The following is a 24,238-nucleotide window of genomic DNA, read 5'->3' as shown; positions in this document are numbered from 1 at the left end:
TAGCCTTTTTCAGCCTTTTTCCTTCAGTAAATCAAAGACCTTCTTTGCAGTCACATATTTGACAACCCTTTCTGACAAGTTCCAAACCTGCAGTTAGTTTAAAGCCCTAGAGCCTGATTCACGAAAGCATCATGTAACACTGTCTTCGTTCTGAGAGGCCCTTGGGAGCAATTCCTAGTCAAAACATTTCCAACTAGCCTTATTCTGATTTTCCAGTGAGATTTAAGAGGATCCCTTTATGCCTTCAAAAACACTCACTGCAGAGTAGTGGACTTAAGCAACTATATATGTGATGCTTTTCTTCTAAAACCCCTTTACTGTGTCTGGAATGCAATCACTTCTCAAGAACTACTAAACTGAGAGTCAGCCCAAACCTAGCCCCACTCTGTACTTTTTGAAATTTAACTGCACATACTAAAGCATTGTGAAGCTCAATCACCAGTCTGAGTGGGTCAGGAAGCTGGCCTCATTCCTTGATCCTACACTAAGCATTGCTGCTGTCTCAGTAATATCAGGATTTTTTTTTTTCTCTTTTCAACCTCAACACCAAAAAAAATTCTCTGCATGACAAAGTACTCAGGAGAGGTAGTGCTTATCTACTGTCAATAAGAACAGTATCTTAGGTTTAAGAGGCATACTACGGTGTCATTAAGAAACAATTACAACTTAAAGATACGACGTCCAAACATTAGCTCTCTGATGTAAATTGATATGTGAAGATCCCATCCTATTGCCCCCAATAACATGACTGACAAGGAATTACTGTTTTCCATCTTCAGATCTGGGATGAAGACAGGTTCTGAAGAACAGCTTTCTTTAGCCATGATTCCTTAGATGTTCAAACTTCCAGTTCAGGGAAGAACACAGACATCATCATCTCAGAGCCTCAACCATATTTGATTTTAAGTGGGTGCATTCTATGGGAAAATTCTACCCTCATGGTAACAGGCAATGGCATTAAAGATTTAAATGCACCTGAGATGATGAAAGCCAGTCAAGCCTTCATTGTGCCTGGAAATGAAGTTTAATTAATCCAGAAACAGGCTTTGAGCTTCCACTCATTCTCCGCAAAATGTGCACAGATGTCAACTTTGTTTCCAAAATTTAACTACTTTAGAGGGGTTAACTGCAATCTGTCTATGACTATGTCCTTGTATCCCAATATCAAGACTGTTTGTCAGTTTTACCTTTCCCAAGTGCAGGTTTATCCATCTGGTAAAGGTCCTCTTCTGTACATTTTCGCGTTCGACTAGAAATATCAGAAACAAAAAACAGCAGTTAACTTTCCAGAAGAGGGAAAACAAAACTGATAGTAAATTTCAGAAACTGATGCACAAAAGAGTTAGAATTCATGAGAACTTGGTGAATAAAACAAATATATTCTAAATCAGGAGATATAAGGTCCAGTTTCAGTGTTTTATTCTATTTCTTTGACCAGACATGAGCTGTACGCTTGTAGATGCATTTAAAAGGCAGGAGGAAGGAATTTCTTAGTTTTGCAATCTTCAGTGTTCAGCTTCTGCAAGGTGAACGTTTATGTGCTGGGCGCAGCTCTCCAGTGTTGTCACTCTCTGAGCTTGACACTTCTATGTCAATTTATAAGATTATTGCTCTGACACCCTCATGCAAATTGGGCTGGTGTGGATTCCAATGTATTTGCATGCACAAAGCAACAGGACCAGCACAGCATTTTTGTCTTCATTCTTATGAATGGAAAAGCCTCATGAAATCCCATCTTCCCAGTCTCCTAACTAGTGCATTTAGAATCAAAATTCCAAGTCCCCAGGCTGAAGAACCATTTTATTTATACTGCAATACGACTAGGAGCGCTTGTCCTCGCCAAAACTGTGCTGTACAAACAGCTCTTGGGCCAGCTGAGGAGTTTTTAATCACATCTGCCATTTCCTGAATCCATTTCCATAGTGAACTATGGCAAGAGTGTAAGGGGAATCATATTACTGACCAGCTTTCATTTACCTTCTAATATAAAAGAGTAAACCATATAGTTAATATAAATGAAGTAGACTGTCAAAGCAATATTTCACTTTAAAGACAATTATTCTCAAGTGGTTACCAAGTTTCACTTGAATTAAGGAAATCTGGCAATTTATGGACAAAACCCATTAAAACTAGTTATATGCTAGTATTTCAATTTACTCATAGAGCATATCAAATATATTTTAAAACCACTTTGTGTTTCTTCAGTCCTACAAAAACAGCTAACCTATCTACTGGGAAATCACAGTCTGAAAAAGTCTGGGTTGCTTTTATTGGTCAGACTGATTACAGGCCAAGCAGTAGCTTCTGTAAATCAAATTTTAATATTGCTCTTTTTGATCATTTGAACCAAAGGGTCAGCAGCCTCTAATCATATGTATAACTGTTTTCCTTATTTTGATGCAGTGGAATAGAACTTTTCAACATGAAGTACATCTGTCACTGATGTCCATTCAGGCCTTTTAAGTCGTCTTATTCCATAAAACCTGATTTTCTCCAGGACTGGTTAAAAAAAGTCATTACCCTTTAAGTGCTTTAGAAAACATAGAAAATGCCAAACTAATTATTGCTGTTGGCTTTTCTTTTAAAATGTCTTAGAAGAATGTGCAAAGATTTGAAACAGCTCTCTCCAAGCGAAACTGTAAATTATATTAGGACTCTGGAGTGTCTGTAAAAAACACCCACAGCATTTACCACCTACAAATCTCAAAGTACAATAAACTGAGAGATGTGTCACATATTTCTTGGGCTTTGCTTTCTTCAGCACCTCAGCTTCAGAACTGGGTTTCCATGCACTCACTCCCACAGCCACAGCTGAGCAGCAGAAGTGCTGTGCGTCGCCCAGGGTGCAACGTTGACAATCGAGCTGTTAAAATTAACCTTTGACAGTGGGAGGAGGTTAAGCCAGAGCTGTTCCCAGATATACTTCTTTCTGTTCAAATACAGGTGTACAGAACAGGCAGAGGAGCTAGCAGTAGGCAGCAGGGCCACCCATTAACTTGTCTGAAATGCTGAGGAATGCTTGGATGGGCACTAGTGCCAGGCTTCAGAAAAGAAAAAGGAGACCTTATCAATGGGCTGGATGTACAGATTTCCAGTGTCAACCAAAATCAAAATGGAAACACAGAAAGGTTCACAGAAGCAAATACAGTGTTTTCTGGTCTCATCAGAGGCTTGGTTTTTTGTCATATTTTTCACCAGTCACTTTGGCAACCTTCACTTTCAGTGTAAATAAGGATGCAAAAGAGAGCTGTGTTTATTTACAGATCATCCATAAAACTGAGCACACACTGGCTCCTAATTTTGCTGCAGAATTTCTGCCATGATGCAAATCAGGAGCTGCACATATGCCTCAAAGGATGGGTGAGCCAAGCTGGTATTACTGCTTTGGGAAGCTCACACACCAAACATTAAAAAAAGGCACATTCAAGAAAGCACTTGCATACATAGACAGTATGTTTCTGAGATGAATTTGTCTCTATGGCAAACAGCTTCTTTCCAGGAAGACTGATGACCCCAGAATGGGCACTGTTTGATTCTGTAAAATTCTAAAGCGACAGTAACTGGAATGGGAAGAGGAAAGGAGAGGAAATGTGTTTATAAAATCCCTAAGGCACACAAACCCCTAATGCAGTCCATATGCTCGATGGCAGATTTAATGGGAAAAGTTCAGCACAGGTATTTACTGGTGTGTGCCTTTAACTGCTATTCTGCTCCAGCACTGTGGACCTCCCAGTTTCAGCACAGCCCTCCTCTCCACACAACTTTCATTTAAGACGATTGTAGAGACTCTGTAAACTTTATGCAGTTTCTATAAATTAAATAGAATATTTTTTTCTCCTTCACACCTAATATTATATGAAAGTGAAGAAAATCATTCAAGTCCAAAGTTCCTATACTTACGTGTACAGTTTGCTAAAACTGCACTGTGTTTACTGGGCAGCTGGAGAGCAATAACACTATTATAAAATAATAATTACACCCACCATATGGCTGGCCTGTAAACAAATCCTATACTGGAAAAAAGGATGCCTGCTGTGAGGGTTGAATTGAAAGATGTAATGCTGGAAGGTAAAAAGTCAGGAACTGCCTTTTTGATTCAGCTCAGCTCAGACATTGATATAAGAGAAAGATTTTAGAGACAAATTCTGACCACTCACAGAAGCTGGGTATTCCACACTCTTTCAACTACAAGATGCTTTCACAGGAGGGTGTAAGAGACACAGTGTTTGTGTCAAAGGGCATGGGTAGGGCACTGACAGGCATTAACTGCAATAATTTAGAGGGAAAGAAGCCACTGGAGAAGAAAAAGGTGTACTGTTAGGATTGTGTGTATCCTATTGTATAACCCACACAGCCCCACAGCTGTGTCCTGGAGGACAGCAGAATTTGGCAGAATTTGGCTCAGCCCCAGTAACTGCACCCTAGTCAGTATTCAATATTCACAAAGATGTACTGCTTCATAAAATCTAATTCCTCAAAGAATAAAAACTAATTCCTCAAAGAATAAAACTAAGCTAGTTCAAAAACCACTTGGGCAAAATTCAAGGTTAGGCCGCCAATGCACAAGGGAGTTCTGCTGCTTTCCTGTGTGGCACTATTTCCTTCCCCATCAGTCTAGAAATTCCACAGGCATTTGCTAATGCCATTTCTCCCCCTCCCAAATCTCCTCAAAGGTCACTACTGTTTGCATCACCTGCAGGAAGCCAATCCCTAAGAACCTCTATGTTCACCAGCAAATTGGAGATAGCAAATATTGATTTGCTTCTAAATACTATTTATTCTGTTGTTGTAGAACCAGTTATGAATAATCCTCTGAGGCACACCACCATGGGGCTGGGCACTCCAAGGAACTATGAAACATGGAAGCTGATTTGAGTAGAACACTTGTCAGTGTATAATTACAGTTTCAGGAAACTGCTTGATTTGCATGTATGGATATTACTCCCAAAGCAAAGCAGAAGGTCACTTAAATTTGCTTCCAAACCTATTAGCATTTCATCTAGGATATCATCATCAAATGATGTTAAAACCTTCACAACAGGCCAAGCTGGCTTGGCATTTACAACTTCCCTTCCAGACATCTTGCCAAATTCCAGTTTTGGAATAAGCACAAAATCCAGCTTCCTTCTTTCTACCACAAGCTCAGCCTCTATAGATACCCATGCTATTAACAAGAAGCAGGTTTTCAAGATGGAAATGCAGGTGTTGGCCATCTCACTGTGACAGAGGATGCTTTGACCACTCTTGGTTGCAGAGGCAATAACTTGCCAGGATAATGGCCCCATATTCACTTTGTAAGTACCCAGTGGCCACCACAGAACCAGTTCATAATGTGCCTGGCTCTGGATGTATCCCAGCATTTGCCAATGTCTTTGATCAGGGGAAAATGACACTTCTTATTACACAACAAAAATAGATGGGGAAATGCATGATAATTAAATACTACAGCCTAACTCCAAAGTGGAACGTGGTTCAGACACCCTAAGTCTTGGGAAATGCAAATTCCTCTCCTTCTGCCTTCCTCACCCCCAAACTCACGTTCATAGAGTGAAGCAATCAATCAGTCTCTAATGAACACACACTGAACAAGCCACTTTTGAACTCCAGGCCACTAAATAAAATGAGAACTGGATTTTAAAGTGGGTGTTCCTGCACTGTGACACAGCTTAGGTATTTCTGATTACTAGGCATCATACTAACAAATGTGAATACTCTTCTCTCTGCAAACAGTGTTCACAAAGGAAGCCAGACCGACATCTTAGAAAATAGATTTTACCTAAAAATGCTCATTTGAGATGATGATAGATGCAAGTAATTGCCTATGGGCCAATAAAGCCCATGCCATTAGGGAGAGTGCGTGGTCAGGCACTGGATGCAGGATGCTGATGACAGATCCCGGATACGGGCAGCCCTAGGGAAGGACGGATCCTGGTCTGGGAGACCTTCTACTGTTCAAATACAATACAGGGGACAAAGTTCAGGTGCACAGCCCAAGGACAGAGCACATGCAAGCAACACATCTGGCATGGGGAGGATGATTAAAGGTGTACTGTAACAAAAGGAAAAGGGGGGTGAGCGAGAGAGACTGGGTGTGGGGGTAGCAACTGACAGAAAAAAACTGGAGAGTTTAGGATGAAATGTGAAAAGTAGGGCAGGGAAAAGTGCAATTAAATTTTGTACTTTTGTTTCATGTCATCACAGAGTTACATTAAACACATTGAACTATGAATGCTCAGAGACATAATTTCTATTAAATGTTTTCAAAAGAGGATGAAAAAAGAGCTCAAAACACTCCTCTTGAGTATGTGGTGCAGTCCAGCAACACTGCTCTGTGAATACTCAGTACTAGCACATAAAAATATCCATATTTGTAGGAGTGTGAATTTTAAAGGCATAATCAAAATATAAGAAAAAATTTTAGCCAAATTGCCCACAAAATTAATTTTATAAGCTTATGAATTCCTGTGAATTCTATATTTTCCTTGTACTTAAGAAATCCCCAAACAGCTTAGAAGATTAATATAAATTTTCTGTTTGATCTATACAGGGGTTGAAGGCTTTGTTGTGTACCATATGCCAATTTGATGTAATCTGGAGCACATGAAATATTAAATCTTAAAAGCCCTGGTTTTCTAAAGCAAACATTAACTACACTATATAACATGAGTCTGCTCTCAAGTTACCTCTTATGATCAGGGCCTCTAAGCCCTCCAGATGAAGTTGTTAAGTTAATTGTTTATTGAAACTGACCCATTTATTAGGGTCCTTATTAAATTTCTATGGCAGGTGTTGAAAGCTTGAGGTTTTTTCATTCCATCGAAGTTGCAGAGTCCAAGTCTTATTGGTTCAAAATGCTTTCAAGCTCAGGTTGGTGCTGCAGAACACAAATATTGTAAGATCCCAAGCATTACGTTTTCATTAGCTGCAGCTAAACAGGTTTCTTTTGGACTTCAGTGTCTGGTTATAGCAAAATATTTACTGCTGCAATTGGTATATTAAGATTACATGCACCAGACAAATTCTACAAGATGAATATGAGATTTCTAAAAAACTCTTAGTGCTTCAATCCTCATAATGTCTGAGACAGATGTTTCTCTTGCCAAAGAATTAGATGAATTTACTTGTAAATTCTATTGGGCTTTGGAAGAGAAATCCTACATAAAATATTACTATTAGAGCTGATCAAAATAGCTTCCAATAAGAGGGATTTATATTCTCCCTTGAAAACTAATTTAGTAGTGGCAGATGGTAAAGATTCCCCTCCATGTACCCTTCAATCACAGAGCAAATATCTTTGTTCACATTACTCTTTATATACATGGGAAATGTTATTGAACAGAATAACAAAAATTCTCATTTACATACCAGGAATGTTATGAAACAAAATCTGACAAGGTTAAAAAAGAGAAATGCAATTCTGTTCTGAACACTGAATGAAACAGACACCAGTGCTTACTGTGAAGATTGCTGGACCCAAATAAAGTAGTAACTAGGTTAAATTCAGCAGGTTTGAAATTGATCTAAAAAGTGACTTAAGTGTTGATCCAGCAAGGGGTTTTCAGGCTGTGCAGGACACCTCTTGTGGTTTATTACACACTGTTCAAGGACCAAAATACCTCCTTCTGTGTATGAAATGAAACAGAATTTGCTGTTACCAGCAGGTGCCATTAGGAGAAATGCAACAACAACCAATAATGTTGTGGTTCAAGAGTTGTTCCCAGAGTTCATGATGTTCCAGTGCTGTTTGCTGCACTAGTACTGGCTTCTCCAAATGGTTCACCTCCTGGGACCACTGATGTTTCTTGAAGGGACTGAGGTCCCCAGCTTTGCAGTGGGCAAAACATCCCACCCCTGTCATTGCTGGCATATTGAACTCTGCTTTAAAGCACAATGCTTAACTTCAATTTCAACCTCTTGCACCTTTTCTACCTGCTTTAGTATATGCAGTCAGATTCTCTGTACTTGCTGAAAAGTAAAATCAGGAGCACCCCTCTGAAACTAATGAAATCACAATTGCCAGGTTCATCCAGGCACCCCTTAGCCCTATCTTCTTATCAGTTAGAGAAATGGCTCTTGAATAAAGTTCACATTGACACGGTTTTACCAGCTCAGACCTTTCCTTCCCACATGGAGAAGTATGTCCCACAGCCATATCAGCATCTGCACAAGTATTCTACGTATCACTCCTAAGTGATCCCTGGAAAGATCTCCATTCTTATCTTGTGGGATCTAAAACGAAAAATACATCATCCTCCAGAAACCATCCCACATCCAGCAAGTAAGGGCTAGTCACAGAGTCCAGTCCATTCCATCTCCACTTGGCATTTACCTTTACTTGTTATGGCAAACCTAGAAAGCTTAAACTGTGAAGCATTCCTTATTCTTCACATTTTTTCATTTCTAGAGAGGAAAACAAATCCTTTTGGCTGGTTAACTTTGTTGAGACATCAGAATCTGAAATGCAGTAAGATATTCTGCTATACATCACATCTGACAACAGTGCTAAAGCCTGAATAATTTGAGATGAGCAAAGAAGCCAAACAAAACCCACATTATGTGTCAGGGATATTTCTTGATGTTCAGAATCAGATGAGAACTAGCACGTGCCCAGAGTCCCACTGTTTCCTATATTTGTCAGTTAACAGGTTGGTGTTTAACTGGTTTTTTTTATGCATATGAAACCATTGCAATTAAATCTGTGAGTAGAATGAAGAAAACACAGGAGCAGGGGACTGGCAACACATCCACTTTCCACAGAAGAGTCCCAGGCAGTTTCCTGAGCTTCTTTAGACAAATCAGTCTTTGTCTCAGCCAGGATCTTTAAAGCACCACAGGATGATACAGAAAGGCTGAGAAGACAACTGCCAGAGGCATATCATCTTTGGAATTTGCCTTTACCTGTGGGAAACTTAAAAGAGAGTGGTTTTATTTTCTAAAATGAGGTAAGGAAAAGCAACCATGAATATGTCACAGAACTACCTTGCAAAAGTCCTGGAATCAGAAAGAATTGCTTGTTGGGGTGCTGGTGGCTTCTGAGTTTCTCTTTCTGCTTCCCCCATTGTCCCCAAACAACTCGAGATTACCCGACCAATACATCATCCAAAGCAAGGAATGCTTACAAAGCCTTCTGGACACCACAGCACTAGAAGAGGTTCAGAAGAAAACTTAGTTATCTATTTGCAGAACTGAAAGAGCAGTAGTAAAAGCCAGAAAGAGTAACCCAGTGCAGGGACCTCCAAAACCTAGTGGTGTGCTCAAGAAATGGAGTGGCCTTGTATGGATGTGCAGAATCCAGAGCCATGCTGCCTACTGCCCCTATCTCACTTATTCTTCCTTTTAATGTCTCTTATCAAAGCCAATAAACAGCACAGAAGAAATAGAGTGAGGAGAATGGTAATCAGGTGAATATTAGAGACATGCAGAAATACATGAACTCTAAGAGCAAAAGATTGAAGAGATTTATGGAGATTAATATTTACTAGAGAAAAATCCTCTGGCTTTGGAGGAATCAGCAGACGCTTTGTTCATTGTAGGCCAGACATGTGATCTGAACTAGAGGGTACAAGCCTTTTTTGGAGGGACAGAGAGGAACACAAAACCAAAAACAAGAAGTGAGAGGTGGGAGCTACACTATATAAGGTGCTGTATTGCAGTGCAAGGCAACCAGCATTCAAAAATGGATGAAGGCAGACCATAGGCTGCCAAAGTTAGATTAAAATGGATAAAAAGCTGAACTACAGTAGAAATCCTTTTTAAGATGCATTTTATAAAATGCAAGAGCCTAGCATACTCCAGCATGCTGTACCAGCACATACTCCTGAGGAGCTGCCATTTGACTTAAATGACCTGTTGGGAGGTATCCTGGGAGGCTTCAAGAGTTACTCCTGCTTTTCTAGAAGGGGTGGCTGCCACAGAAGAAGTTACAGGCAGACTAAGGATGGCAAAATTCTAAGTGTTAGCAAAGTCAATCATGCAGTCTCCCCCACCAGATCCCAAGCCTGGCCTCTCTAGCACTAACACAGGTTTTGTGAGCAGCACAGCAGAAAGCCTGGTCCTCTCTGCACCCTGGTGAGCACTGCTTTAGGTAGCACAGGGAACTGTGAGCTGAATGTCCTGAGTCAAGAGTGAGCAGAGAAATTACTTTTCTGAAATGAGCAGCAGTCCTTCCTTTGCTCCAGCAGGCTCTAAGACCAGGTTATAATGTATGAACATAGTTCAGAAATAATATTGGCACAGCTTACCAATTAATCAAAACTAGAAAGTGTCAGACAAAATCTTGGACTGGGTTTGGATTAAGGCCTGCAGTAACACTCAGAATCCCAGTTTTGCCTGAGTCTCACAGAATGTGGAAATGCAGCCCTCAAGTGACTCACTGATGCTCTTGAAGGAGCTCTACATTTTTAGCTATGTGCCTGAAGGCAGGTTTGAACAAATCTGCCAGGATGAAAACCCAAGGAAGAGCAATGTGTGTATGATCTCTCTTGTTCTGAGGATCCAACAATAAAATAGTACCATTTTATGCCATTAAATCAATGTCATCAAAAGCCACAGCACAGTGAGCTGTAGAAACTTCATGCATCTTCAACACTGACACTGACATGCCTCCTCACTTTGCTATCAAATAGCTCACCTGTAGCTTCCAGGACAGCCACCACCTCTCTACCTTGCTAATTTTTGCAACTGTTTTCCAAATTTCAAATGAGAGCATGGCAGGAACCATGAAAATTCACACTCTGTCCTTGATAGCCAAAACATGGAACATCCACTCAGAAGGAAAGGCAAACGTAAAAGAATTTGGATTTTAGTGCCAAGCAAATATCTGTGTTGTTTATGGACATTTCCAAAGACAAAATCTACCAGAGAGACATTCCTCATGTACAATTTTACCCATAGTCAGAAAATCTTCTTTCAAACAAAACCCCCATTACTACATAACTACACTGTGTGTTTGCACTGTACCTTCAACCTCCTCAGCTCTGTCATCCACTTTATCAGACTTTTTCATCCCTGGGGACAAGACACAGCAGTGTCTTCTGTTACAAAGAAGAAAATGGGAGCAGCAAGAACTTCAGGGACCAAATATCACGCAAGCAACAAGCCCTTCCTTTAATACAACCTGCAGTGCTCATGGGGCATCATCACATCTTTCCAAAAGCCAAGTTTAAAATTTAAAAAAAAAAGCTCATGGAAAGAACAGGTATTTTGTTGCTTTGATCTGTGTCCAGCATGCGTAACATTCCCTCCTGAGATGTGTTTAAGAGATGCACTTCAAAATGGGATGTAAGCCATCTATTTGTTATAGTAGCTTGTGCTCAGAAGAAGTTAATCTGATATTCCAGAGAAAGGCAGACCTTCCAATATAAGCCATAGTCCCTAGCAGAGGAATAAAGGCCTGTAGGCACGAGAGGGAGGGCAGCACGAGGGCAGGGTCAAGGCCCATTTTGGCAGCAGAGCTGGCCTACTGTGTAGAGCAGCCCTTGGTCCAAGAGCACTCACTTTTACAAACACTGTCACATGAGCTCACTCTTGCTCCCCTTGTTGCACTGCCTTGCATCTCACCCCAAGTCCTAACAACAGGATTATGGTTAGTGCATGCTCCTCCTGGTTTTTTATCCATTTGCCATATCAAATAAGGAATGTTATGCAATGGGAATAATGCAGAGCATGAGGGCTGACAGCATTCCTGCTGCTGGAGGAGTCAGAAGAGCTCTAATCAGTCAGCTTCTGTTCTGCCTCTTTTTCCTCTCTCTGACAGGCACACCTGGCAATTTCAGCCCAGAGGAATGCTGGTATGTGCTGGATATGGTTAATAGGTGATACCTCCACCTTCTCTAGGCCTCCAGTTACCTTTAGAGCTGGAACATGCATGCTCCCCAACAGGAATAAATCAGTACCTTAGCCTCCATTTTTCTTCAACCATAGGAAATGAGATGGATGGATGGATGGATGGATGGATGGATGGATGGATGGATGGATGGATGGATGGATGGATGGAGGAACAGCAGAAGAGGACACCAATGCTGCCAGGACCACACACTCCAGTTCCTTATGGCAATCCTTAAGGAGCTGAACAATCCAGTAAAATAGGAAAAGATACCAAAACCATAAGGAAGGCTGCGCTGCACACAGAACCTGCTGTCTGAACACCTTGTCACCAGCACTGAGATCAGGTGAGCTAGTACCAGCACAGGCATTGGCACTGTGGGTGAATGGGATGACAAAATCTCCTCACTCAGGCCCTGCCTGTGCTCAGACCTAGAGATTTCAAAGCTGTTTTAAGAGTGCTTGTACATGACTTGTACAAGATTATTTTATAAGAAGGCCAGGTATCTCACAGAGCTGTGCTAGAGCCAGGACAGAGCCATTCTGCCTTTGCATGTGCTTTCAGCTGAGAAGCTTTTGCTGATGGTCATGGTCCTGTGCAGCAATCAGTGCCTTGCCTGGCTCTTGCCATCCAACAACTGCTTCCTTGTGAGAGCCTGGCTTTGAGTTGAGAAGCTTAACTCTTGTGAGGAGTTTCTACTCTTTACAGCTGTATGAAATTACTTAAAAAAAAACAAAACAACAAAACATTTCAGGAATATGAGACATGACTCATGGATTTTGAGAGTCAAAGTTCACATATCCCCATTGTGTGTCATTTTGAGATCACGGAAAGACATTATTAAGTATTCCAATGACTCTGGCAGGCTTGAAGTGTGCATGGCAATGAACACCATCAAAGCACTTGCAGCACCCATAGCACAAGCAAAGGCAGACCAGAGAATTGAGTAATCATGACTAAAACATGATCATACAGTCAGTTCCCCTCAGGATTAGAAACACAATGAAATCTTCATAGGAAAAAAAAAAAGCAGGAATGCAACAACCTGATTGCAGCCTTTTGCTTGGCAACAGGGAAACACCAAGTCTTTAAGCAGATGCTACTTTGAAACTAAGGTATCATTAAAAAAAATAAAATGACTCTCAATGCAAAACAGCATTTAGATTCTGCTAGAAAATATTGCTAGGAAGGTCATGGATACCAGAGTATGACCTCTATCAAAAAAATCCTGTGTAAGGTATGTCAAGGAGAACGCTCAAAATCTTGAATGCCTGTGGGAATTCCTTTCAGGTCTTGGCTAAATTTTCCTGCTCTGTGCTTCTCATCTGTAAAAGTGCAATCATTCACCCTTTGAAGCCAACTTGAAATTGAACCCACAAACACTGACTGCAAAGCCAGGCCCTAATGTTTAGTAAATAAGGAATTCATAAGATTACTTTCATGATTCATCTATCCAACAACACCAAAACTGCTGATCAATAACATCATTTGCACAGCCAAGGAAGGAATGCCAACGGGACTGGATACAACAGTGTGCCTCTCCTGTGCTGGCTGTGTTTGCACCTGTATATTGACCCCAGTGCAGTGAAGTTGTAAAGACAGAAACACCCTTTACCTACCAACCCTGGAAGTTACTGATACTGGAAGTAACAGAGGAGAAAATGTTACAACTGAGCTTCATCACCAGGCCATTCCTCCCTTTCCCACCAACATGACATTCATAAGAAAGTCACCAGAAAAGTCAGGACAGGAATTTTGTTTTAGTTTAACTTCACAGACACTTTTCATGGTTACCCTTTAGTTTATTTTTTCCATTAATAATTTTGACTGCAATTTAGCTGCAAGCATGGCTTTGAAAATATACCTTCTCTATTTCAATTTATTTCTACAGCTGCAGAATTGCATTGTTTAACTTTTCTTTCTTAAGTGGATTTCCTTTGGCTTTGGCTCCCATTTAATAAAGTGACGAGTTTACTGAAAACAGCCTTGGCAGTTTCCGTGGATTAGGAGGGTAAAGCCCAACTTGATTGAAAAATAACTTTGCTCACACTATTGCCTACAGCTGGCTGACAGACCAGTAATTTCACTTTTTGGTTGTTTTCAAATGGTCAGCAACAGCCACACCAATAACAGGAACACTCCTCATTTTCTGTGGTGTGTGCAGAGTAGGTGAGAATCCTCTAAGTGGAGACACATTGTCAGAAGAGGGCTTTGCTGCTCTGCTAGAGATCAGCAGCTGATAAATGCAAAGAAAGCACGTATGGACCAAAGACAGCAACATAATTACTTACAATTCCATGCCAGATGAAACACGTGGGTGGCAATTAAGTACAAAAAGCTTGTCAGAAATCCCTAAGCACATAATTTAATCAGGATTTGATGCTATGACACCACAACATGCAGCACACCTCTGTAAGGTCTGCAGAGCCTTCGTTCCTCCCTCATCTCACATCCTGCAGCATTCTGGGCACAGCTGTGTCCCACAGAGGCTCTTCTGTGACAGCACCCACAGCTCAAGATAAGCATCAGGATTTAGCTTTTATTTGCCTTCTAAAACATACAGATTTAATCTGTAGATCATTTCATTATAAATAAAATAATAAATAATAGTTACTCTGCTCTTTCAACATTGAAAAGGTTTAATTTTATAGCTGTTTTTGTAGGGTGGTCACATTAAACCTCACATATGTAAGCAAGCAAAGACACTTTGACATTAACAGATGAGAAGAAAGGACCATGGGTCATTCAAATTCCCAAGACAAATTTTGTCTTCCTCTCCTACCTTGGCCAGAAAATTAAAAAATTGAGAGAACTGGTGGCATTTTTGAATGCCAGTATTGGCTCATATGTCTGCACTGGAAAAAACAATAATCAATTGATTTACTTCTATGACCATTAAACATAGGATTTTAAACCTTAATTATATAAATCCTTCCACGTAGACACTTTCAGCCAACTCTCTCCATTAAAAAAAATTTAAAATTACAATCAGGTGTAGAAGTACAACTATATAGCAAAGGACATATTTTTGTCACAGACAACATGAAGAGAAATAAAAACTTTGAGTTTATGGACAGATTAAAATTTTCAAAATAATGACAAAAAGTACTTAGACAAGTTCATAGTATTTACAATTTCAACAGAGATCTCCTTGCATAAAGGGCATAAACTTTGCCCACTAAGTGAGATACAGCAGTCTTCTAGAGAACTTCCCTGGCAAGGAAGCTGCCAAGGAGTTAAGAGATGAAATAATCTGGTTTCAGATGGAATTTCCAGTCAAAGGAAAAACCTTCTGCTGGTATAAACTGACCCTTTTCCTCTGGATTTTTAGACACTTATAAAATTGATCCATATAATTTCAGGGTCAAACATAAGAAATTATCACTGTACTGATTTTGCAAACAAGTTACATTTGATTGATTTGTCTGATGTCATACAAGAAGCCAAGTTACGTCTCAAGCCTTGCTCTTTTAAATTCCACTTTGCATGGTATGCCAGGATATGCTTAGAAAGCACTGATGTGATTTGAGTTGCTATGCAAGAGATGGATCTTTGAAATGCAGCTTGCGTGGGCCCTTTTCTTAATGAAATCCACTGAGATACTGAACTCCACAGTTAAAATAGGTTTTTCCATACAGGTTTGAAGCGAATGAATTTGGAGCAGAATGTACTTGCTATAAAAAGTAAGGGGAAGAAAAAGTCTTCAAACTTCACATTTGTCCCAAGAGTCACATAAAATTTCATGTCTCAGGGTTGTCTTCCAGGGAAACTAATGTTTCCCTGGAAACATGTTTCTAAATCCAGTTGCTCCACTCACATCTTGTACTAACAGTTTGCTCTTCAAGTACAGAGATGGGCTAATCAGTGCTGAGTTAGTGTCACTGAAACTTGCCCACTCGAGTTAAATCCCACAATTTCTCAGGATCCACCTATTTTTAATAACTTAATGTAATAACATTATGTAACAAACCTGACCTGTGGTTCAAGTTACTTCCAAAAGTCAATGCATGCAAGTCCTCATCTCATACTTTAGCAGTAGCCCTAAAACACTTTTAACCTCTGGCACAAAAATGGAGATGCACTACTAATTACTCTTAAGCCTGAGACAGCTGGTGCTCAGCCAGGTACCAGAGGCAGTCCAGGAAAGGGACTGTATCCTGACTTCCTTTCATGCCTGGCACATTGGAGCACCAATCACTTGTAGAAACAAGTCCCAGTTAAGCTGCACCAGTTAAGCTATGATGAATTACACATTTCTGAGGAGCTCCTGGGAACCAGGAGGAAATCTGTGAAGTCACCACGGTGTGTGGTTTCAGGAGGAGGAAATCTGTGAAGTCACCACGGTGTGTGTTTTCCCTCCTTATCCAGGCACTAATGTAAGCATTAGTCCCAGTTTCCTCATGGATAAAGCATAAATGCTGGTGAATATTTCACTTTTGGAGTGCAAGAAGAAGGAGCTGCCTATTCCCAGCACTCCTTCTGGTTACCCTGCATTGAACTTCTTGCCAATATCTACCTACAGCTAGGAGGCAGTGGGGGTCCTGGCATGTTTCCTAACAAGATCTCCAAGTTGCAGTGGGTTTGGCAGAGTGCTGTCTTGTGTCTCTGCCTAGGATGAGCTGTCTCTGAAAAAACGTCGATAGGTGAAACCAGCCTTTGCCCTGTCATCTTCAAGCTTTACCAGAACAGAGGTGCTGGAACACTTCATGCTAAGCTCTAGTGACTACTTACCTGCCAGATGGATATTTTGGTGACAAACAATTCTTTGATCTTTTGATACAAGAGTAGTGGTAAGAGTAAGATTATTTGATCTGAACAAACGAAGACTTAGGATTTGACAGAATAATTTTTTCTCTTTGTGTGAGGTGTCTCATGAGTGGCACTGAGAGACTAATTTGCTGTCTTTCCCAGCAAAAGAACTAAGGAACATCAAATGAAAACACCAGGACACAGGCTTAAAAACAAAAGTAAGGGAATTGCCTCTTCACACGGTTGCACTGTTGAAGTCCTCACAGCTAGATGCTGAGGATTCAACAACTTTAGTGAGAGCTTAAGGGGAGGCACAGTCACTGAAGGAAAATTCACCCAAGTTGTTCACCAGCAGACTCCCTCCTGGCTCTGTAAATCCCTGTTTTGCAAATGGTTGCAAACTAGATGAGGAACTGTGACAACTCTTGCCCTTTTCTCATACTAACTAGGTACCCCTTTGGCATTGTCAGAGACACTTGGCTGGAGAGACCTTTGTGTGAGTAGGTGCCTGCAGCACATTCCCTGTCAGGTACTGCAGAGGACGAGTCTCAGCTGTGGGACAGGTCAGAGAGAACCCAGGCTGAAGGCATGTTGACATGTCTAGGCTGAAGAAAAAGATCACTATGCATAAAAGGCCCTGGAAGGCAGAGAAACAGTGAGAAACCTTTGCTTTTTCATGCTTGTGGCAAGGCAAAAGCCTTGGGTTTGGTTTTCTTTTTCACTATTGCCTGCTCTGTCCAGTCTATAGTAGGACTTTCACCACTGCAGATAAATAGATGATTATTACCATACCTGACACCAATTTAAAGTCTTCTTTGCATGACCTTGTATGGTCCCACCCTTGGATGGGCTGCAATGTTAAAAAACAAATCAGGGAGAAGGAAGGACCTGGATAAAACAACCCTTTCGGCTTCCTCCTCCAAGAGCCTTTCACTCACTTCTACTGGTAAAAACTAATACATCTTGTTAAAGTCAACTGCTTAAAAAAATTACTTTATTAATTTAAAATATACTAACCTATTTCTAAAACAGCTGTCTTTGTTAAACCAGCTGTCTGTTAATAAAACAGCCATGAAAAAATTCTGCAGTGTCTTAGACAGTGTAGGTATCACAGAGCCCATGGATGGGACACAAGTATTGTCATCCCAAGCTGGACACACAGAAAAACCCCTAAGCATAAGAACCAAAGTAAATAAACAGGTCTCCTGTCACACCCTGAAGGTTGCCACCTCCCAGTGCTTGCCAAGGAAAGCACATTCCAGATACAGGCCCCTTCCTGACTGCCACAATTACTCCCAGAAACAGGTCTAATCCATCAGGCTCCAGATCTCTGTGGGAAATCAAAAGCCAGAAATAAAGTCAGGAAAGTAACACAAAATTATTCTCAGACAGGTCACCACAGAGAATATTTTTAAACCAGAAACAGTCTGTTCAATGTGGACTAGAAGCAAAGAGCAGTTTCTGTCTCTTACCCTCACAGTGAGCATTACTTCACTGATGCCAACATCTTCTGGAGATTTACTTCTCCATCTCCTTGCAGATATGTTTATCTCAGCCTGACCCCTAGTTCCTTCCTGGAGATCAGAAAATGACACTTCTGCCTGCTTTGCTTAGGGCTGTCCCTGCTTTCCCTTGGGCTGACTAGGTTGTATGAACACCCCTCTTCTTTCCCTCCCTTCATCAGGAGAGCATTTGTAGTGGAGCAGGTTTGCTGAGCAGCTAGGGATACAGAAAATGCTACTTTAAAGGTTTTCCTAACAATGCAACTGCTTGACAGACAAGGTCACCATTGTATTTACCTGCTTTAAAAAGGAAACGCTACAACATCGACTGAGTGTTTGTAAAGAAACCTGCTGCTTCCAGGCATGTCAGCATCTACTGTCCAATGTCCTTGCCTTGGGCCTGTAAGAGCATCCTGGCACTTCTGGAATAAGCTCTGGGCAGAGGAGTTATCAGTCAAAGACAGGAAGAAAGAATTTTAAGCAAAGAATTAAGAAGACTCTGATAAATTCAGTGGGTGTGGTGATATATGAGAATGTTCTTTCAATTCGAAGCATCTCATTGCTGCCTCTGTTCTTTTCTGAGAGGAAAAAAAAAAGGTGTTTCTTAACTGGTATTTTTTTTCAGGAATTGTGCCTGGAGCAAAAGAGAATACCACAGTTATCAAAGAGGACTCTGTGTTCTTACTGAGGAAGCAGCTCAGTCCCCAAGTGCTGTGACTGCTCATGACCTGTGCACAGGGTGCATATCCAAGCACTTTTCCCACAAAGCCACCTGTGCTGCACTCTCAAGGACACATTCCCTTCAGCCTATCTGCCACCCCTTCTCACAGGAACTTCTCACACTGTAGTCCTTAAACCTCAAATGATCTGCACTGGTCTGGACACACTCATCAGCAATTTCTTATGGCTTGGAGACTTTGTATTCACTTCAGACATAGAGGTGAGAAGGGAGAATTGTTTTGCATTAAGGAATGCTATTAGCAATCCCATTTTGGAGAAGACCTTTCTTTAAAAAGTTTATAGTTTCCCAAGTTGCAGCTTGGATCCATGAGAAGTTGATGGCCAATAATGGCAGACCTGAATTTTTGCCTTCAGTTTGGAAGCACCTACTCATGCTTACTTTTAAATGTGCTTCTGGTTCTTGCTCGAAATTGTACAATAATGTCCCTGAAACCAAGTTACACTGTCTGCAGTTGTCTGTACTGAAGAGGTTCACAGGTGCTCTAGCTAGCTCTGCACACCAGTGTGCTCATTCTGGGTGAATGCTCACTCCAGTGAAACCCTCTGCCCTGAACAGAGCTGCTGGTATGGGTGGTATCAGACATACCAGTCCTTGGAAATGGATCACTTTTGTCCTCTACTCTGCTGCTTTAGGAAAAAAAGAGAGTTCCTTTCTCATCAGGAAGTTCAGGCCCAGTGAGCCCCAATTCAAACCCACACATCCTCTGGGTGCCCGTTTGCAGGGGCACGTCCTTGTGCTCCACACGGCTCCTGTCGGTGTCCCACATCACCGTCCCAGATTTGTACCCTCCTGCCAATTCTTCTCAGAGCTGCAGAGGCGCTCACAGCCAGCCCAGTTCTGTGGGAATGATCCCCATTTGCTGAATCCCAGTGCAGGAGGTCCCAGGGTGCAGCAGTGCCAGGGCTGCAGCACCAGCCTGCCCCAGCCCCGCACCCCCGAGCCTGCAGGGCTGCCCCAGGGCCCCTCTGCCAGCCTGGGCCACGGGGGCACTGCCCTCCCTTCCTCCTGCCCTGCCCCATCCTGCAGGGAGGGGTTTTGCTCCATACCTCGCTGTCTGACATATGCACACTGGATAAGATGCTACTTTTTATGTCTTCGATAATCTCCTCGAGCTCCTTTAATTGCAGCCTGGAAGCTTTCTCCAGACTAGTGGCTGGCATTATTTTATCCTTTCCCTGAACAGTTCATCTGCCTTTACAATTTGCAGGCATTTCTCTAGGGGTGAATTTCACTTTTTCCTGGGGTATGAAGTCACATGTTCCACAGATTATCCCACCATCTATCCTCCTTCTGCTTCTTGAGTCAAGTCAGAGAAAAAAACCAATATGCATACTTCTCTCTCCCCAAAAAGTACATTCTGTCCCATTAAAAATTGATGCACCATGTACTTTGAACAGCAGAAATAAATCCTGCAGATTCACCAGCTTGTCATTCGCTCCCCCATGCTATCACTAGACAATAATATTGTGAAGTTAATTTTTCTGAGGTTAATATTTTTGTGAGGTTAATATATTTGTGAGGTTAATATTGTGAGGTTAAAATTGTTAATTTTCTTTTTTCTATGGTCCTCTCTGCACTCAGGCTCTGTACTTTTTCCACATACAAGCAAGCATTATTTGCCAAGGAGCCCCTTTTTCCAGGTAGTTTCTGCTGGATGTACAGCTCTTCTAGTTATTGTTATTTTGCTTTCCTGCACTATTCTTTACTTGTTAAATTGATTATTTGATTCTATTACACATACCAAGTCCCAGCAAATATAGTGTTTCAGAAAAGTTCAGAAAAAAGCTGGTTTCAGAAACACTTCAGCTAATTCCAAGACCAGCTTGTCTTCTGTCTCACTGGGCGCACACAGACCCTTGTGGGGCTTTCCAAATTCCTGCCCTCTGTAACCTGAGTTTCTTCCTCAAATTTGAATGCAAATTGCTCCATGTTGCTTTTGAGCAGCTCTTGTATTTCCTCATAAACACGTTACATCTCTTCTCCAGGTTTGATAATTTGACCTTCAGTAGGAACAATTTGAGGAGCAAGGAAAAAATGTAGGTGCAAATCACAGGCACTTTCATTTTTTCTTCATGCATATTAAAAGCAGATGGAAACGCAAGCACAGCAGACCAGTATTGTAAATAATTCAGGGACATGAAAGGTTCCTCTACAGAGCATCATTATATTTTAAACTGCTTTCAGTTTAAATGTTTTCAACAATTAAGAAACAGCTGTGCAGGCCACTTCCTTTTAAAAGCATCACTCTCATCAATAACACAGTGTTCCTCTGCTGAGTAAGTGCTATTTGTTAGGATTTCCAAAAGGACCACCGACTCCTGTTGTATAATTTGGGTATGACTCCTTAATAAGATTAATCAGCAGCTCAGAGCTTGTGGGAAGTGTGCAAGTGTGATACATCAAAAAGAACCATGCAACTGCAGAGTGAGGGAAAATTAATACTTTCCATGGCAAAAGGATTCTGGGTGAAAGGAAGGAAGAAAGAAAAGGAAGGATTTCTGCGCACTATTAAGTAAAGATCAGTCTGCAGATTTTATCTTTGGAGTAATGTCAGCACCTCAGATATTTTTGTAGCTCCTAAGATGACTATCCAACTCAATTCACTGAAGCATTAAGCTTCGTTAAATTTTGGTTAAAGTTACACTGAGCTGTCAATTTTTTTTTGAAAATGCAAAGTGTACTGAGTTTTACTGAATCATAATCCATTAGATCTGTTGATTTTTTTAAACTAGTTCATTCTCTCTACATATCAGAATGAACTTTTTTACTACAACCCCCCAAACCTCATACTGTTATGTGCAAAATATCCTTAAACTGTGACTAGGACGTAAGACCTGCAGCCACATCTGCAGAGACACACCTGAGACTCCTCTCCTGGCACAGAAGCAGGAGAAGGATAAGGAGGTGCCACAGGGAGACTGGTGGTGCTGCCAGGAAAGCACAGATATCCTGGTGCACCTCTGGAGCCAAAAGCCTTATCTGAAGATTCAGGTCACCTACACGTTAGGAGCCCAAGCGACGTACCTGTTGCCTAGCAAACCGTTGAAATTACTCACTGGGTATTTCTTTTGTAAGCTGCCAGTGTTTTCTGGATGTGCTTATTCAATTTTTTTAAATATAATTACTTTCATCATCTTCTATTCCTTTGTCAGTTTAGCTTTTATGCTGCATTCTGAAAAAGCAGAAGCTTTTTCAGAACTTGCTTAAAGCTTTCAGAAAAATGCACTCCTACCCTTTCAAAAAGGTCATTTTTAAATGTTTATTGATGTTCCAAGACTCATGACAAGAAATACAATTAGAGACACTGTGATTTCCCCCATATGCATTCAATTTCTTTATTCCCCATGGTAGCTTGGATCCCAATTGTGGGTTATTTTCCCAGAAAATCATTCAAAAAGATACTTTTAGTGCTAAGTTGAGGCTGTTTTCCCTAGCCAAGAGTTTGCCTCCTAAAACCTTTGCAAAGCAAAGTCAATCTTTTGTTCATTTTCATTATCTTTAGAGATAAACATACTAATAACAGAAGCAGCAAAGAACAACACTGTAATTCAACAGTACAGTAAATCCATCCTAAATTGTTGGAACCAATTTATTTTTAAACCCACATCATACAAAATGCCGAACTAATATAATCTTAACCTAGCAGCTTTGGAAGTTAACTTCCTATCTCCAAGTTTTGGATCACATCAGTTATTGTCTGGTGCTCTGCAGGTCGGTGCAGAGCTGTCAAACTCTTCATTGCACATTCTGGCAAATGCAGGAGAGCAGTGAAGGTGAGCCCAGGTGTGCTCTCGATTACCTCCACATTGTTTTCTTGTACAGCAACAACACATAACCAATGTTACAGCAATGGGCTAGGCAGTGTTACAATAACTCCTGGTTTTAACGAGCTGGGGCAGTAGGATACACTTCCCTCATTAATTAGGTTGTCACCCATCAGCCTGTGCATCACATCCTGGCAGGCAAAGGAGGTGATGCCTTGAGAGGATACCTGGAACAGAGGCTGGACAGTGTTAAAGGAATGAAGGGGGGATTTATTATAAGGTCTTCAGAGGATACACCCTGGGCAGTACAAGAGCCCAGCCAAGGCTGCATCCTGAGTCATGAGTTTTCACACTTCTATAAGTTTTGGTCCATTTACAAATCGGGGTTAATTGTCCAATTAGAGCTTCAGGTTATGAAGTCCCATCCTCCCAGATGGCTCTCCCCAATTCACCATTGTTTCCTTGTTTTCACTTTTTGGGCCTGAAGCTGCAAGGGTGTCCTTGGTTCTCAGGATGGAAAAGGATTGTTTTGCCTAGCTGAACTGTGAAGAGAACTTGCTAACACTTTATATGAAGTTCAGAGTTATACACTAATGCAGTACAGAATCTGGAAAATATGAAAGCTGAAACTTAAGGCATCAGACGGAAACACTTAATGACAAGTCTGTTCTTGGCTCATCTTGTGTTTTGGCACAGCCAGTTGCATCCAACCCAGGAGAGCCTCAGACTTCCTTTTACACCCACTAAGGGGACCTGAACGCACAGCAAGAAGAGCAGATTCTGCCCATCCCATTTTGCCCTCAATTCCTTCCCTATGAGGGCCTGGAAGGAAACTAAAGCCCTTATGCCTATAAATAGGGTGGCTGTGGAATGCCTGGATCAGAGCTTATTTGCAAGGGAAGGGATATTCTCACAATCTTCAAAAGAAAAAAAGTTTTGTTTGCTACTTTTAATGTGACTGTCATATTTGAATATGTTTATAACTCAGTCATGTAATTTGTTACAGCCTATTCTTGGAAAGAGAGGTTGTAGCTAAAATACTACTACTTCTTTAACCTAGAAGCGTTCATGTAGCTGGATTCAAATCTCCATCCTAGGAAGCAATCAAAAGCAGAAATGCTGAAATGGGGAAATGCCTGCCTACAGGAAGCTCCATCAGCCACATAACATGTATCTCATGACAGAGCTGCAAGTCTGCAATAACCACATCAGGTAGAAAAGACACAGAATGACAATTTGGTTTTTTCGTGGTCCCTTAGTGGTACATGACTAAACATGACGTGTAGTGCCATACCTGCTTTTCCCTTCCTTTATCACAGATTCACTGTTACCATACCCAATGAGAGCGTGCAGATGGCTCCTGTGCAAAGATTTGCCTAATGTCCTCCATCAGCTCAAATGGCTGGGAGTGGGGGATAGGGAAGAGCTGTCTAAATCCTTCTGTAATTCTATGGGAAACCAGATGCAGGATTTGATGCCAGCTAAAGTTAACCTGATGGACAAAAGGGTTTATTTTAACTTGGTCACTCGATCCAATTCACTGCACAGTCACACAAACACTTGTTCCTGTATGAGCCAAGGGGGAAAAGGGTGTGTTATAGCTTTGCCTGTCTTGGCAGCAGCACTGGCTTATTTCTATTTAAACTGTATGTTAAAG

The 24,238-nt window shown here is 41.2% G+C and overlaps 1 protein-coding gene across 1 annotated transcript in view; it reads right to left on the bottom strand.

Annotated features, from left to right (window-relative positions):
* The window catches only part of CLMN (calmin), a gene marked incomplete at its 5' end in the record, with an annotated part of 69,528 nt that overhangs the window by 18,110 nt on the left and 27,180 nt on the right, over window positions 1-24,238 (bottom strand). The window contains one exon of the mRNA XM_084208018.1: window positions 1,188-1,249. Coding sequence (XP_084064144.1) covers window positions 1,188-1,249 — 62 coding nt within the window. The remainder of the gene's footprint in view (window positions 1-1,187; window positions 1,250-24,238) is intronic.

Source organism: Fringilla coelebs, assembly GCF_963513975.1.
Source record: "Fringilla coelebs genome assembly, chromosome: 6".
In the NCBI taxonomy this organism is placed as follows: Eukaryota; Metazoa; Chordata; class Aves; order Passeriformes; family Fringillidae; genus Fringilla; species Fringilla coelebs.
This window is presented reverse-complemented; position numbering and strand designations above follow the sequence as displayed.